At 39.2% G+C, this 18787-nt stretch overlaps 1 protein-coding gene across 2 annotated transcripts in view; it reads left to right on the plus strand.

Annotated features, from left to right (window-relative positions):
- gabrg2 (gamma-aminobutyric acid type A receptor subunit gamma2) overlaps positions 1 to 16198 on the plus strand; it is a 74757-nt gene extending 58559 nt beyond the window's left edge. Inside the window, exons 7-10 of one of the 2 annotated variants that reach the window (XM_034099424.1) lie at positions 6167 to 6319; positions 8494 to 8699; positions 10192 to 10215; positions 12656 to 16198. In XM_034099424.1, the coding sequence (XP_033955315.1) occupies positions 6167 to 6319; positions 8494 to 8699; positions 10192 to 10215; positions 12656 to 12937 (665 nt within the window). In that variant the 3' untranslated portion in view covers positions 12938 to 16198. The remainder of the gene's footprint in view (positions 1 to 6166; positions 6320 to 8493; positions 8700 to 10191; positions 10216 to 12655) is intronic. The other variant, XM_034099425.2, reaches the window with a different exon arrangement.
- Positions 16199 to 18787: the final 2589 nt, after the last annotated feature.

Below are 18787 nucleotides of genomic sequence, written 5' to 3' on the forward strand. Positions count from 1 at the left end.
GCATTTTTTCCTCTGACATCATCTTGCCACCCGCCAACAGGCTGGAATAGCTGCAGCAGCCTGTGGAGACAAAAAATAAATTAAAAATAGTGGCATATTGCCCCTAGTCGTGTCACAGAAAGTGGTGAGTTAACATCCTCTGTAAGTATGATTGACCCTACGGAAGCCCAGCCATGGCATGACCATGGTCGATAGCAAAGCTTCTGTCTTTGACACATAGACACACATGCACAATTACATCTGCTGTCACCTCTGATATAGATGACCCTTGACAGGAGAGGAGCTCAGTGAGACAGGCTGTCAGCCGCTCTGCAATGTGTTTGCTTCGTTTCCCTTCATTGGAAGGCCAGCATGTGCCTCAGGTCTCTCCTGCCCATCCATATCCACACCAATTTACAGCCTAGCCGCCAGCAGAATGATATTCCCAAGTGACAGGTTTTTTTCTTTTTCTTCATGGTCAGCAATCCTGAATTAGCCCATTTCCTTCCTATGAACTCCCCTGTGCCGATTGTGCAATAATGTAGAGCCCCATCGGATCAACATTGGTTCTCTCAGGTTCATTACTCTCCTGGCAAATACAGAATGTTATAACAATGTCTGCATTATAATAATAATAATAATAATAAAAAAACACAATGTTGTGTATTTCCTCTAGAGTACAAGGGTCTTACTGCTGTGTTATTGTGTAATTATTTTGAGTGTGTTGTCTCTGCGGCTTTTAATAACAAAGCAACACTGTTTTGTGATGAATGATCATCCCCGCCAAGTTTGTATTGCTTTTTGTAGATTACATCAGCTTGTAGCAAATCGCTTTTGCAGAGGAAATATGTGATCCTAATAAAAATACTTCAAACCATATCTTAATGCAAACATTAGTTTTGAGCTGTTGTCTGCATAGTTGATGTGTCACCCCGGTGTCATCAGCATTCTTTATTCACAAATGATAAACACAAAAGAAGCAGATTGAATAGAAAGTAATTATAGAGATAGAATGATAGGATTTGAGAAATTTGAGCATTTAGGAATTTTAATAACAAAGTAGAAAGATAAGACTATGCTTACAAAATTCCGGGAATTTTCAAAGATGGAACATTTACATGAGAATTAACGGGAATTTATGGGAATAAACGGGAATTTATGGGAATAAACTGGGAATGTTCTAAATTGAAGGTTGGCTCTTCATATGGAACTTAAATATAGTTGGGGAAAGTATATGTTAGCATAATCTATCTGACTAAAACAAACAGATGCCATTCAAGTACACTTGAATATCCATGCCAATCCATGCCAATCCTCAATCACATGCACATAGCACACTGCTTACTGCATGGCTATTGAGACCACACCCCCTATAGGCACTGTCCATCACATGCACAGATCATTTCTAGAAGTAGTATTTAACTCAACATTCATGTTTTTGTTCTTCAATGAAAACAAATTATTGTGAATGTTTTCTTATGACAAAACAAAATGTTTATATTTATGCTTGGATATGATACAATTCGATTACATTACACTCAATTCCCAGTTAGTTCCCATACATTCCCATTATCCCTTGTGTTATGTTCACATTTCGCACCCTTTGGTAATGTTTGGGTCAAATAGACCCGGGACATATTTCAGGGTTTAAAAAAAATACAGAAATAAATTCAACATGCACAATTCCTTATATATATTGTCTTATAACTCATTCCCCAACAATATAAATGAAATATATGATTAGTTTTTGAAAATACCCTTTGCTAGATCAAATTTAACAATGGAAGTGTCCATCGTTTTTTGTGATAAAAATGTAATTTATGTTAAAAAAAATACATTGTAATAAAAACTAGGTTTACATGTTGTTCATGCTTTTCTAGGACAAATGTAAATGAATCATTTTTTCATTAATGTTTATTATTTTTACTCATATAATAATGAAAGCCCTGAAGGAAATAAAGCAATTTAGCAGCAATTGGAACACAATAACCACACATCCAAAAGTATTTGGCTGTGAAATATAGAGAGAATGAAACATCCATATAAATGACATAGAACAGATATAAACACAAAGCAAATAAAAACAATTAACAGTCACTATTCATAAAATACATCCGAAAACTATATTGATGAAGTGACGCTGCAGAACATCATGTGAGTCAATGGGCAAGTCCGTTTAGGAAACACATGATGTGCAGAACTTCTTCGTGTGTATAGCACAGGTGTACTTGTTGCAGTTGCTGCATGTAGTCTGTGTCTTGGAGTCCTTTGAGGCTGTGGGGGTCTTCCAGCAGCTGGCTATGAGTCAAGTTCATTTTCCATTTTGCTGTCAAATTCTGAGTTTACCTCCACATTATCCTCATCTTCAGAAATGTCTTCCTGTTCCACTTCACCGTGTTCCTCTAATGCATTCCACTCACTCTCATCCATCATTAGCTCCAAGGCTCTGAGCAGAATATGTTTTGGCCATTTTGCTGGTAGATAATTGTAGTTCTGCACTACACTGTTACTACACTGAGGTTATGTCTCTGTTTAGTCCCTCCTCCGGCATGCAGGTGCGAGGGGGGACAGTGCAAGAAAATGTAAAATGTTTATACATTTCTGGAAGATCTAAAATGTTTATAATGTTCTAGGATAGTTTTGTGTACACACTACAAAGGGTAAAGATCAAGGGAAAACAGGATCAAACAGCTTCTCTATGCATACAAGTGTGTGTGTGTGTGTGTGTGTGTGTGTGTGTGTGTGTGTGTGTGTGTGTGTGTGTGTGTGTGTGTGTGTGTGTGTGTGTGTTTCTGTGTGTTTTTTTCATAAGTGGAAATGTCCTTCACAATAAATAAGCCCCAGCCATTGAGTTTCAGGTTGAACAAAAATATCCTTATATATTTTTGTATTCATTGAAAATGGAAATTGGGTCAAATTGGGACCCGAACACCACACAAGGGTTATTCCCATGGAAAATTCCCAAGCTTAACTTCCCATGGAAATGTACCGGAAATGTTCCGGTAAACCCTAGATAAGACGCTGAATGAGAAGCCTTAACAGAGAAATGAACTTGTAGAATTGAAGGAGTAATGACTGAAGCTGTCTGTAGGATTACAGAAGATGTGGGCATTGATGGATAGAAGCAAACTACAGTAAGATCATAGCATCTCATGTATGAAAGCTTCTTTATAATCCTCGTTCATCCACAAACAGCAAGGTACATTTCAGTTCAGAGCTAACGTTGTTTGTAGAGAGAGCTTTATATAGACCTTGTGAAGATGTGTGACCACTCTTGCGAACACGCCCTCATCTGCTGGCGTTGACAGATGGGGAGTTCTATCTGAGGTTAGTTTGAGGCCTCCCATCAGGAGGAAAGCTGGCACGAAGGCGTGGATGCTTTGGTATTCCAGCTGCAGTCCTATGAGAAATAAACAGTGACCTTTCAACACACCGACTGACACACGCACACACACACACACACACACACACACACACACACACACACACACACACACACACACACACACACACACACACACACACACACACACACACACACACACACACACACACACACACACACACACACACACACCCACACAAAGTGCTACTTGAACAAAATGTACACATATCAAGAGAAGTTAAGTTTGAAGCAATAACAATCAGATTCAACTTGTATTTGTTCAACTCTTATTTAACAGGAAACAGTATATATTGTTCAGAGTTGCTAGCTCCATAATGTGCTTTTATAAATTGTATTAATATTTGAAGCTCCTATGTGAAGGGTATTAACATATCTCTTAGCAGTGGCAATGAGCACATACTGCTACACCCTGAAACAAAGACTGCGTCAGTTTTCACCAGGATTGTATACCTTTTTATTATGTTCCATTAGAATAATGTAAAATGTGGCCGAAAACACAATCAGAAATTGATTTAAAAATTCACTCCAGCAGGCAATCTTCTAAAAATAACCATGCAAACAAACTGTAATGTAACATGTTCACACTAATTGTTGTGGGACTACTTGTCTGGATCATTTACCAACCTGCTCCCCCGTGCAGTTATGTTGTGATATCCCAACCACACGGTTAAACCAGGAAGGGAACTGGAAACCATTTTGTTTTAGTGTAATCAGGAAGTCATTAACAAACTGATACGTTACAGATTCCTAATGGCAGGGCCAAAGCAGATACATCAGCCTGCCAGACAGGAGGGCAGAGGTCGATAACACATCCTCAAAGAGTCTTCCTGGCAGGGGCTGTGGCCTGTAATGAAACTAGAGAATGGACTGAGAGAGGCGTACGGCAGGAGGGTGTTTCACCATCCGACCTCACCCCTGTGGTGGAACCATTACCATTAAGGGTTTGAGGAAATGTGAAGAAGGCTTTGTGCTGCTGACCGAGCTGGAATAAGTGTATTAACAGGCAGTTTCTCAGCTGTCAGGGGTCTCAGTTTTGGGCCCTCACTAATGTAATGTTAATAAAAACAAAATAGTGGGCTGCGAGATCCCTGAGAGAAGCATGCTTGTGTTTTCCGTACTCGTACAAACCAAGGCGGCACACTGTAATTCACTATGCACCTGCCTGCATCAGCAGAAAACACACATGGCGATATGAACAGTTATGGTTCTGCTGCTGTGGTTATTGCACTTTATTTAATGATGCTATGCATGGGTGGGTGAACAGAGGTGCTGGGTCGGATGAATCACAAATACTTCGTCCTTCTCCAGACACTACGAGAACTCGCTCACACACACACACACGGAGTGAACATGTTCAAAGACATAATACACACTGACAGTCTCATCTCTTTCCCTCTCTGTCGCTGATTAACACAAAAACACACAAATGTTGGCTGTTTTTCAATAAACGGCAGTATGTGTTGTGCGCATGAGGACGATTATTAGCCAGCTGTTGAATCCACAGCTGCAGTGACTACTCCTTATGTGGTGGGTGCCTATACACACACACACACACACACACACACACACACACACACACACACACACACACACACACACACACACACACACACACACACACACACACACACACACACACACACACACACACACACACACACACACACACACACACACACACACACACACACACACACACACACACACACACACACACACATCCAATACATGCAAGAGTAGGTTTTCCCCCTGCAGGTTACGTGCCACACTGAGAGGCCAGCGGAGGTTTCCGACACTGTTAACAGTCTGATGTTAATCAATTAGCAGACAACTGACTTAGCTGGAGGCCAGCAGTGCGCTGCCATTAAAGGGAAACAGACAGGCAGGTACATGGGCACACCACTTTAGAGGACAGTAACTATTGGCAGGCTTGTCTGCATTGTCAAGCTGTCAGGACTGGAATTGTGCGTTTGTTCTTGTACATGTCAATCCTCCTGTTTGGTTCTTGTTTATTTCCCTCTCCTTGCAAGTGTTTTGAAAGCACACTGTGTCTGCATGTGGCACAAGAAGGTGCACGCATTCATGATTAGAATGCATTTTAAACAGGCAGGCTGAATGATCCGTATTGTCAGGGTTAGGGCTATCTGGACTCAGCTAACCTCAACCTCCTAACACCGAACATCTGCTGGGGTCAGACAGCCAAGCCCAGGGAGGGCTCATCATCAGCTGGATGCTAGTGTTCATGCTCAAGTTAACTACTGGCAGGAGACGTGTGTGTGTGTGTGTGTGTGTGTGTGTGTGTGTGTGTGTGTGTGTGTGTGTGTGTGTGTGTGTGTGTGTGTGTGTGTGTGTGTGTGTGTGTGTGTGTGTGTGTGTGTGTGTGTGTGTGTGTGTGTTCAAGCAAGTCCTGCTCTGGCTCTCTGAAACACTCTGTTTCATTTAAGATCTCCAGTTGCCTTGGGCAAACATGCTGTGGAGTTTTTGGTTACACAACATTACGCATTGATCAGCCCATCACTTAGCAGTTTGTTTTAGCTTAGCTCTGTGTTTCTGTGTTGACAGAATTGTTTTCGTTTCAGGAAGTGAATGTGCCACTGACTTTCTCAGTGCATTACATGTTTGATAATTTGTATTTTCTACTATGGACTGTGAACATTAATACTCACGGCTAAGTACGATGCAGTGTATGTATATCCTGCATTTAAACCTTCTATCCCTTATGTTTGGTCACACATGCCCTTAATTTATCAATGTTCTCTCCTGTTATTTCTCTCTCTCCAGGTGACTATGTGGTGCTGACCGTTTTCTTTGACCTGAGCAGAAGAATGGGATACTTCACCATTCAGACCTACATCCCATGCACCCTCATTGTTGTCCTCTCATGGGTCTCATTCTGGATCAACAAGGACGCAGTACCTGCCAGGACATCATTGGGTAAATATAAAGTAAACCTGTTTTGTTGCAAGCTGTCGACCATGTGTTGTACATGCTGGAATCATGTAAAAGTCAGTTAGCGGAACACATTTTAAAACAGAATTTTACATTTCCCGAACGCACTTATGCTGCATTGAGGTTCATTAGGCAGCCTAGCCCTGATTACTCTCTGCTGAGAAACACAACTAGCACCCTGTGGCGGTCATACACCACCAAACTACACAAAATAAGTCGGCTTAAGTTTTCTGCTTCCTGCTGATCTCTCCTTTCGTTTTGCCGTCCCTTCATCTTCCTCCTCTCTACCCCCTCTGAGACAGGGCAGCTGCTTAGGAATCTAGTCCATCTTGATTAGAAGAGCCTATCCTGGCACATATGTTTTCATGCATGCCCTAATGAGGCATTAATTATGCAGTACAGCAGGGAAGTTGCAGAGATGCAGCCTCAGCACAATAATGATGTCGGTGGCCTCTTCACTGAATGCAATAAGTGGACACTGAATGAAAACGTGGGCAAGACTGAGGATTTGAAGGATATTTGTCAGCTTTGAACTTGCCCTTGGCATCCAGTGGACATCCTCAGAAGTTCACTCATGGTGCAGTAACATACATATTCCTTAGTCAGCTTATCTTCCGGCCCCCTAAGGCTCTAAACCCTGACCTCAAGTCAATGTGATGTGATCATTAGCGAGCATAACTGAATGTAAAGCAATCACTGCAGGCAGAAGCCCATATTCTATCCCACTATGATCCTCACTTTGCCCAGCATTAATCCATCTCAAAATAGGTTGTTTTTTGTTCCTCCTGCTATGCAGCTCCTGACATGATTTCCGGCTGAAATAATAACAACATCAAATCATTGCTAAAATTGTACCAAGAGTCACAAATCTTAATTTCCTTTGAAAGATGAAGTCGGAGGTACAGGAAGCCAGGTGGTTAGGAACGGATTAATGCAGATGACATACTTCTTAATCCTTCAATGCCAACCAGAAATATATCAATTCACTCATAATACTGCAATGTTAATCATGACGCACACTGATGTCTTTCACTCTGTGTTTTAGACATAAATCATCAAGTATGGTCGATTTAAAAAGGAAAGAGGCTGCGTTGTTAATGCTTGTTTGCTGTTGTTCGTCTTGTGTGTTTGTGTGCTGTCTCCAGTCTGGTGTATCAGCTTACTTATAAACGCATTTACTAGTCATGTGCCATAACCCAGCCTAGAACTACATCATCATTAGAGACTAATAGAGCGGGTAAAATGGGAGAGCGTAACCAGATGGTGGATAAAGAATTGTTGTATGTCAGGGTGGTGATCAATGGCAGCTAAACCAGTAAAGTATGTGGATCATAGGGACAGTAAAAACAGCTGCTCACTCCATCCGCATGGAGCAACAACAGCAACAGCTTTCAGTTCAAAAGCCAACATTTATCCTCTTTTATTTATTTATATATATATATTTATAATATATATAGTTATAATCAGTTGGTTGATAACCTCTAGCATGACTTTTTATAATTAATCTTAGATCTGACAGCTTTCATCACATGGAGTTTCACATATGCAACTCAGTTCAATTTGAATGAGGCTGTAATTCTAATTCAGCAATTGTTATATTTTCCAAAATGTAAAATGTACCTTCTACACTAAAACATTAAGGGGGTTTTGGGCTGAAAAATGTATGAGAACATTGATGAATGAATTATAAAATGTATTAACACACTGAACAAAAAAGGATGCAATCAATGCAAAATATTAAAAAACATCTATTCCCAGTTTCAGATTACTTCCTTTATGACACTATTTTGAGGAGAATATCCTTATTGTGACATTTATTCAATCATATCTTTAAAAACAATTAAAACATCATGACCGATTTAAGAGCGTATGTAAAATGCGTGTATAAATGTTATGTATATTATGTAATTGTATTGCATTTTTTGACATTATAATATACAAAATATATCAGGCTTCTGTTTACAGATTAGACACAATCAAATAAAGCACTGCATTCACTGTTATATAAGAAAAAGGAAAGCAACTTGTGAATATGACAAACCATTGCGATCTATGTAGCAGTGCAAAAAGAGTACAGTGTCATTCATTCATGCATTTCTAATGTTTCTTGATTCAGAGCTGATTTAATTTGTCTCTCTTGTCTTCAATCTCATTATCAGGCATCACCACGGTGCTGACCATGACCACGCTGAGTACCATAGCCAGGAAATCCCTTCCGAAAGTTTCCTATGTGACCGCCATGGACCTGTTTGTGTCAGTCTGCTTTATTTTCGTCTTCGCCGCACTTATAGAGTATGGCACGCTGCACTACTTTGTCAGCAACAGGAAGCAGAGCGCCAAAAAGGACAGGAAGAAGAGAAACCCGGTGAGTTTATTTCTAAAAGTAATTAAAGTGAGGATTTTTTTTCTTTAGGTTTCAGTGTGACAGAAACATTGCTCAATTTCCCAATGTAGCTACAGACAAGTGATTTTAATGTATTTACCATGTTTTGGGGTTAATCCTGTGTATTATATATTTGCAGTGTTTACAGCAGTATCCTTTATTTAGGTGAAAAGTCAAGTCCTGCATCTGTCCACCCCCCCCCCACACACTTTAAAGCAGCACAGGGATTAAGCCTTCGGGAAAAAGAGAAACACTGATTTCCTAAGGGAGCATTTTCCCAAGGGGCCAGCCCACAAATTACTCAATGAGCGAGGCGTGCAGCTCCATCCTTTTCCTGATCCACCAGATATCAATTACAGTTGTAATTTAGACCAATGTCACGTGACAGGAGAGTAGTAGTCAAGTGAGCTTTTAAATCCCTCAAGAGATCATGGCAGCTATGTTGGAGAGCCATGATCCCTCGCCATATGAGCTGAGAACGCTAACCCTCAACAGCAAGACCAGCAGTTGTCCCTAATCAGCTAGAGGTGGCTTATGTTTCTACATATGAATGTCTGCATGACAATTGTTTTAAGTCTACTTCTTGAGGTCTACTTAATGGCACAAAGTTTAGTGTTTTAAGTCAGAAAATGTTTAGGATTACTAAAATCTCTTTTTGAAGTTATGACTTTTCTAAGGACTTGGAAGATATCAAATTAAACCTCTAAGTATGATGTGCTCGGGTAAACCGCAGTATTGAACTGGAATGTTGGGGAAAGTGGAGCACTCTAGTTTCAGCCTCTGCAACTAAGGATGTGCACATGGTGAAACTGTCCAATGGACGAATGAATGAGTAATGAAGTGGAAGGTGTTTGCCAGTCTGCCATCTCAGAGGCGCTTTTACAAGTAGGTCTAAATGCAGTAAGGAGGAAGTATGCTATAAGAAGGAGCTCTTTTAGTGCAATTATTTTGTTCATGAATTGTTAAAGTGCATTCGAAAGAACAGGTCATCGAGGAAATGTAAATACATGAAATGTTTCTCTTTGTTCTGTTAAGCCATGTGATTTGATTTTTTTTAATGTTCTTATATTACCAGCATATATTACCACAACGCCTGTCACAAACCAAATTTGTCAACGAGCTGCTATGTAAGGCGAATTTAAACGTAATGATGTCACAAGCACAAGGAGTATTTGAACACTGTATTATAGTTTTGTATCTGTATTATTTATCCGAAGGTAATGCTGGCATAATCATGTGAGATACATGTTTCCCACCATGCATCTCCTCCTATGTCTAATTGTAACATGTTCTACTGTATATGTATTCTCTTTTCATTATTGATTTAGACAATAGAGTGATTGTAAGTTTCACACATTATCCTGTGTATATTTCTCATTTTATGGTTTATGTTTTTTGTGTCCTCTGTTTACATGACTTCTTTGTTTTCTCTCTTTCAATTTCACATATTCTTTGTATCCTGTCTGGACAAAAGCTCCTCCGGCTCTTTTCCTCAAAGGTATATTGCCTGTGTCTGACTGCATGTGTCTGCTGCATGTTGCCTCTTTGAGCCCCGAGCACCTCACTGCCTTTTCTGTCTGTTCCACAGCAGATACGCCTCTCTCTATTCCCTCTGTATCTACCGGCATTCTAACTGTACATACATGACATTAAAAGGGGCGCTCTGCAGTGCACAGTGCGGAGGCAGCCAGCCAGACGTACTTATTCCATTTTTAAAATGAAAATAAGCATCCAGAGGAATGTTATAGTACAGGTCCAGTGTGGACTCATTCTGGCTCCCTCTGTCCTGTCTCACTCTTTGTTGTTGTTGTTGTTGTTGTTGTAACCACAGTGACCCAGCAGCCGCTGCAAAAGCTTCCGGTCTTTTCCCTTCTCCTGCCAGTAAATCTATACCTGTGTGTTTGTTGGGCTTCTCAACCTGACGCTTCCTACAGAGTCAGCAGAGCCTTAACAGACTGAAACAGACAACCCCCTGCTCTGTGCTGAGTCAAATTTAGATTTGGAGGTCCATTCAGAACATTAACACATGCTAATCTTTAAACACCTATAAAATGTGTAGAGTGGGAGCAGTCAAAGGTCTAAATGTAACCTAACACACAAGACAAGATTATATTTTTCACATAGTGGTCCTCAGATATTTTACTCGGGGGAATAATATTATCAGTTGGATTTCCAGCAAAGACATGAGTCTACAACCAATACATATTTAACTTAGGCTAGATAACAAGGGCATCCTCCTCTAATGAATGTTTCCGCCGTCTGCCTTCGATGAGAGGTTGTCTAATTTCAGCCAGTTAAAGTTGCCAATGCCACTGTGTTGTTTCTTTGTTGTTCTTTTATTTAGTTTTTGCTAACACCGACACAGCACAGCCCAGCTTGACCAGGCCATGCGGCAGGATGCTGTTAATGCTCCTTCTGCGCTTCCTCAAGTGCAACCAATCCCCTTGAGAACTGAGTCATAACCTTTGTCTTTTTTGCTTATCCCCACCTCAACACACTGCCCATTAATAATTAAGGACAAATAGGCTGAAACTAACCCGTATGTTGTTTTGTTTGTGGTTATGTATCGTTTTCAAAGGGACCGCAGGTTTGTGCACTAGTGCTGGGCAAGATTATAATTGTGGGGATGAACAGCTTAATTCAATTAATGTATTTATAGCTTGTTTGAGAATGCATGTGCACAGCAGATAGTGTTATGTTCAAACTAAAACTGCAATGACCATTTTTTGTATTATTTCAGCAAGCATGTCTATTGTAGATAGAAAAAACATCACTTTTGTGATGGATTAAGCAATTAAAAAAGAACATATTGACACAGAGCATACATATAAGTTGTAAAACATATTGCGAGTTCTAGCAAAGTCTTTTTTTTATAGATTTGTGTTCCTATGTTAAACGAATAAGCATAAAGAACATTTAAATGACAGCTACTGGCACTTTTTTTAATCGGAAGTAATGTGCAATTCTTCAGAGGTTCAGCTTTGGAGTGTGCTTGAATCGCGGTGTCTTTTTTAAATGATGAGCTTGACACCCGGATATATCAGCAAGGTCAAATAACCTCTGCCAAAGGGGGAAGAGTATTTCATCTGCCATAAAGCCAATATTCCAATTTGTGCAAAGGTGGCATTTCAAGATAAAACATGATGAAAACAGTGCATGCTAATCGTCTCGCTGTATAATGGCAGGACCACGTACTCACTGATATCACTGTCCTATTTTGGGACTCTTCACAAATAAATAGCATGTGCCCTCCAGTGAGTGGTGAGCACAGTTTGAAAAGGGGTTTAATTATTTTGGGATTTGGTGACAGTGAGAGTGGGCTGGAGAATGATTGAGCTGTGTGCTGAACATCTGCCAACGCATGCTCCTCCCCAAGCTTAGCTTTATGATGCATCATAAGCCATTAACAATATAAAAAAAACAATGCTTACAAAATCAATACAGGTCCAAATGATGACATGTTGTTCAGTCACTGAGCATTCAACTTGTTTTTCTACATGGAATAAGTGAGGCACTCGTGTGTTTGCTACAGTGTTTTCACTGCACTTTTAGATGTCATGGTCAGAATCAAAATGAAATTGAGGGGCATTGCCCAGCACTAGCTTTATATATCTGCAAAATAAAGAAATATGAACTACTGTGCTAAACATTTTATAACTTGGTCAGCGCCCAATTTATCCCCAGGCAAAGGTGTCACTATAATCCTCACTAATGCAACCACAGTCGGTAGCTACGAGTCAATTTGAGTTTTCTTGGCATTAAAAGGGTCCATTAGCGAGTTGAAGGTGCAATTTGCATTTCACTGACTAAAGTTAAACTGAAGCAAGCGACCCAAAACATGGCAGCTCAAACTAGATCCCCTGTAATGTCAGTGAGGTCTTTGCTACGGCATGCTGGGGCTCTGGTATAGCTAACTAACTCTTTTGTCCTGTTAAAAGCAGAAACCCACGGTTGACATCCGCCCCCGCTCGGCCACAGCCATCCAGATGAACAACGCCACGCACATGCAGGAGCGAGACGAAGAGTACGGCTACGAGTGCCTGGACGGGAAGGACTGCACCAGCTTCTTCTGCTGTTTCGAGGACTGCCGCTCCGGAGCCTGGCGGCACGGCAGGTTGCACATCCACGTTGCAAAGATAGACTCGTATGCACGCATCTTCTTCCCCACTGCATTTGGTCTATTCAACCTGGTCTACTGGGTGTCATATCTCTATCTCTAGGCCTGGGTGTGTGCCCAGCCCTATCATACAGCTCATTACATTCTACATAAGCTCTGTGCCAGCAAGGGACAATATGAAGGAGGGGACCCACTAAAACGATACAATGCATTTCCTTTATATCCATACATTTGGTCCCGCTGAATTGTAGTTTATTTTATTTGAAAACGTTAACACACATTGCAAAAGTTGTAGCATTACATTTAACTGGTATGAGGAGGTTTGTAGATTGTGTGACCAATTATGTTTAGTTCTTTTTTCTTTTCATTCATTAATTCTCAGTTAGACTTTAGCTAATTGCTAATTGATAAATAATTTCCTGATGTATAAAGCAACTCAAATAAATAGAAATTGAGTTGACAGCAAACACTCATCAGAAAAATCTAAATGACATTAATTTCATTATTTCCTTTCACTTAACCTACTATATCACACAATCTAAAGCACTTTAATAGAGCTATTTTAGACAGTGATGCTAATTTATTTTTAGTTTGTTTAGCTTTAGTGTTGGCACAATTAAACATTGCATTTTTCAGGTGCGGTCAGAGAAAGACAATGCTGTTTATGGACAATGCTCAACTGTACAGACACTGTATATATTTTACTATTACATAGTGGTTTACATTTATTGCATGCACCTTTCAGGCCAAAAATCAACATATTTTATGGTCTTCTATTGTTGGCTATGGAAATATTAAAAAAAAGCACTGTTTATTATCATTCAAGATTGAATTATACTATTTTCTAGGAAAATTGGAAAATGAAATTATAAAAATGTGCCCGATTTATCCTTTTTAATTTGTGGAATCATCTCTGCGTACAGGCCAGACAGCTTGTTTAGTCATTTTCCTCACAGCTATTAGCTAACAGTATTGACAACCCCGACCTCTCTTCCTCTCCTATATTTGCTTTTAAAAGCATGCATATACATAATGACACACTCCTGTTGTGTTTTGGTTACGCAAGCTTTTACAAGACACAGTGTTAATGGCATCTACATTACCAGATGTTTCAAATATAAATTCAAACTGATTGAAACGAATATCAAAATACAACACAAATGTTATATGAAATCAACTAATGAGCTTTGTTCAAGGGGGAAAAAAGCATTGTGTTGAAAGAGATGTGCAAGCCTTATTATCAAGCATCTAACTTCCTGTCTCTTTGAGAAGAAACACGTTGAGAATGTAAATGACTACCTAGTGAGGAAACTGATTTACTGGCTGGGCAAAATGTCCTTGTTTTTGTATTTTTTCCATTTAAATTAGCTCTGAATGCCATAGTGTGTGAAGAGAGCGGAGAACACAGTGAAAGCATCTGAAGAGTAAATGTCATGTATGATAAACATGTAACACACATTAATTACAAACCCTACAGACTACAATTTTTGATAGACACCAGTATGCAACAAATGGAGACAGTGCTTCAGTATGATTTGTCAAGGAATGGGTGTAAATCACATTGTTTATGTACATATATTATTAATGGAAGAAAACACTTGTCAAGCCCTTGGGATTTTGTAAAAGGGAATATATTTTGTAATTTCAGCATTGTTACAGTATATCATCCGACTGTATATTATACCTATTGCTGGACTGACCATGTAGAATACTTGGGGGTAACGGGGTATTTATTTATTTATCCCTTTATTGTATTTATTTATTTATTTTATCGAGAGAAAAAAAAGTATGTTATGTTCATATAGTCCCTGAAAAAAAAGAACATAGAATGCTGTCATTTATATCAAAGATGCATTTTTGTTTGATGTGTCAATGGAGCTTGAGCTTATTTATCTTGTGTTTTCTATGTTGTGATTGATGTACACTACTCTCACAAGGGCCCGTCAAACTGTTATATCTGTTAAATTAGTGAGTTGCAACATAACCTGTTTTGCAGCTTCTGAGTAGTAGACTTGAATATTTTCAGGGGGGGGGGGAAACACAAAAAAAACGTTCCCAAGCCACCAGAAGAGAAGAACATTGTCTCGGTGACTATTGGTTATTTCCACTTTGTCCACCTTCACAAAGTCATTGGTCATATTTGCCATATTTAATAAAGTATCAGTGATGATACTTCCATATGCATTTATTATCAGATTATCTCATATTTCCTGAAGTTTCTTCCCTTTTGTATTTAACGGTGGTCCTGTTGTGTTCCGAAGCTGCCACTTAGTAGTCTGTCTTCAGTGTGCACATACTCTATCTCTCACATCTTTAGAGACACAAGTGTGTCAATAGCAATTTAGACGGGTCATCATCTGTGTTCTGTAGTTTAAAGAAGTGTAAAAGAGTGATTACATCTTATCAAGTGCCAAAGTGACACACATGCAATAGAGAATATCAAACTGAAATATCATTTGTGAATCCACTTTTAATGCCTTGAAGAAATGGAAAAAAAAACATGTGCTGAAAGTGAGTGTTTTCGTGAAGGAAATGCTATACGATGACAGTTGAACACACCATTATTCTCTCAGATATTGTATGTTTTTTTGTTCTTTTTGGAAACGTTACACAACCAAAAGCATGAGTACAATTATTTGAATGTAGACCAGATTGATAAGAAATACATTTTGTAACAGGATGAACAGCTAAACATTTCTGACTCAGACTGACTCAGACTTTATTAGATTGCTGGGTTTGTAAATAACCAAGCATGTCTTGTGTTTGAACAGTGGTGCAAAAAAACAACATACTTTATGCTATTTTACTTCTCCATGATGTTAAAAGCTTATTTCATTTCTGTTCATTATTGTTTGTGCACTCTACTGTAAAAGCAGAGGTATAAAGGAGTATGGGAGACACTGTTATATTCAGTAGTGTGCATGTTGGATATGTGTTCAGATTTTGGACTAATTCAATGTTTCATCTGGTTGCAGTCTTTTGCCTGCATTGAAATGGACTTTTATTACACTGTACATTTGACAAAGTACTTTTATTTATGTCTGGACCCACACATGAGACATTTATGTGAACAGCACATGTAGATATTTTCTATTGTTATGTATTTTGTCAAACTGCAGAAAACAAAATAATATGCACTGGTATTACAGAGCTCAAGCTATCCAAGAACAACATAAATGTCATATGATCCTCATACATTATGTTTGTTGTTTGCCATTTATGTATATTTGAGTATTGTATAAAAGGGGCACTGATCAATTATGTTAGGGTCTGCATAATATGCTATACATGTACTGGAAAAAAATCCTTTTCATAAGGAAATTGCACATAGCTGTGAAATTTTACAATAAAATGGTTGCATTTATCAGTGTGCATAAGTTCATTATTATGTTTGGGTACTCTTGTTTGATAAGTAATATTACGCACAGACAAGTATTTATTTTAAAGTCATATGTTGCTAAAGGTGTAGAAATATTAGCCAATGTACTTAAAGTAATAATACTATTGTATTGAATTATGATTGATTTATCAATGTGTTGGAAACATTTAACTGTTTAGGTGGAGCAACTTTTGAATATTGTATATGCAGTTGAATCCAGTGGCTGAATATCTCAAGTGAATGTAGTGGATTCATTTCCTGGAAACAGTTAAATTCCTACAGTAAGAGCCTCACCATTTTATTTAAGTTTAGCGCTCGAATAAATGTTCTTCCCATCACTTTTTTGACAACTTGTCGTCATACACTCAGGTTGCTTAGCAGGAGAGAACTTGCCAAGTAATTAGACTAAAAACATTTGAATTCGAGAAGGAATCCGGGCTGTACTGTATGTGAAGCAATATCATTTTACATTTAGCTAATGGACGAAGACAGTCTTTCAATTAACAGACCATCCTTTCGTCACCATGAACGGTAATTGTAAATTGGTTTGACCTGCAATTCAAAAGGTCAAGCCATAGACTGATCACATCAACCTGTCAGGAGTCTAGCACTGCAGTCTGTGAGTACAATGAGAAGACGAGGTTTAAGTAAATAGAAGATTGATTGAAAGTAGATAGAAATCCAAATATTGAGAGTGCGGAAACTAGGATTTTAGAACTACATCGATGTACGCCACACAATGTGGTGATAATTAGTAAAGTGCATTACTCATTGCCTTCCCTAAAGGCAAACAACTGCTGATAAGCAGATATAACACATATAACACAATATCCTCCTCTGCAGTGAGAACAGTGCACACTGGTATGGCTATATTTGTTCATTTCATCAAGCAGGGTTAAACAAAATATGCAGCAATTAAAATTCCTGGCATGGATACTAAAATATTCACCATAATAGCAGAACAGAGAGTTTACACCTACACTACTATGGTCAATTACAAAATTGATATGTTATCCTTTTTTCAGGCAATGTGTTTGAACACATTGTAAATCAAGTAGACTGGGATAAACAGCCATTTGATAAGCTGTCCATAATTCACTTTAATTACATCTTACAAGTCACATGCCGAGTCAAGCAAAGGTTTGATATTATCCTTATTGAAGCAAAAGATTTTAATAATCCAGTCCTCCTCGTTTCGGATATCCACATTACGCTTCATCACTAAGCACAAATCTTAATGCAATTTGAACAATGCAAATGTTAGTTAAGGCTAAGCAGCATCCATACAGCCAGCACATGTATAAAGGACGCAGATGGTGGATGTTAAAATGAATTAATGTACTGCACCTATTGTTAAATATCAGAAAAGCCCTTCAAATCTTTAAGCACAACTGCAAACCGAGTCAACGAGAAATATGATGAACGAATTAACAAAGGCAATTTAAGTTCTAACCTGAAAAAAGGACATTAGTTTAGGCATGACAGAAGATAGTTTTCAAGTTGTTCAGGACAGTTTTCATGTAGTTATATATCACAGCCTGCTCTCGTCTCATCCTGTGACTGTCTTCTTCCAGGAAAGTGCACTTCAAACAGAGCGGCAGTTGGCTGATGGAGCCCTGCTCTTCCCCCCCCCCCCCCCCCCCCCATCCACAGGGCAGTGTGGCAGCTGCAGAGGACAGCCATGTGAATCCCTCTGATTATTACACAACCGTCTGCAATGTAGCACTGCAGCGTGCCATCGCAGCCAGCCCTTTCATCAGCAGAGGTGCAGGCTCTTCAGCGCGGACTGAGCTGGGAGTGCAGGGAGTCCTGCATGAATAATGCAGTCTGCACATGGCTCGCTTCTTAGGACTTCACCCTACTGCTTTCATCACTGTGAGCAATGAGACGTCCAGAATATGAATGCACTGACTGCTACTTTATTTCCGATAAAGTAAGAATGTACTGTTTTGGTCTTGACAAAGATCAGTAAACTCAAAATGATGACTTACAAAACGGTTATCTACGGAAAGATCAAATGTTTTCTGCAACATGCTGCACAGAGGTGAGAATATACTTAAAGGTCCCCTATTATACTGTTTTTCATCGATATATTATAGGTCTCAGATATATACAAAACATGTTTCTGAAGAGTTTGGCTCAAAATACCAAACAGATCACCCATTGCAGCATCCCATAAACCCCTCTGTTTCAGCCCTGTTTCAAAAGTGCTGATTCTGGGTATTTTACTTTAGATGAAAATTAAAGTGCCACTCCCAACGAGAGATATTTGGTTAAAAATAACACAATGGTGCTCTAGGAGGAGATTCAGGTGATAAGGTGGGGGGGTTACCCTGGTTGCTGATTGGCTAATGGTTACACAAGCCAACAAATCGTTATGACATCGTAAAGTGGCCAAAATCTGATCACCTCATTTTCAGACAGGTTTTTATATAAATGGATCAGGACAAAAAGTGAGCCAATCCTTTTTCCTGAAACTTTCAGAATCTCTTTACAACATCAACAAAGTCCAAAAAGTAACAATGACTTGATCCTAATAAACCTGTTGTCTGAGTCTTCAATGCCTGACATAGC

This window comes from Pseudochaenichthys georgianus, chromosome 14 (assembly GCF_902827115.2).
Source record: "Pseudochaenichthys georgianus chromosome 14, fPseGeo1.2, whole genome shotgun sequence".
Classification (NCBI taxonomy): Eukaryota; Metazoa; Chordata; class Actinopteri; order Perciformes; family Channichthyidae; genus Pseudochaenichthys; species Pseudochaenichthys georgianus.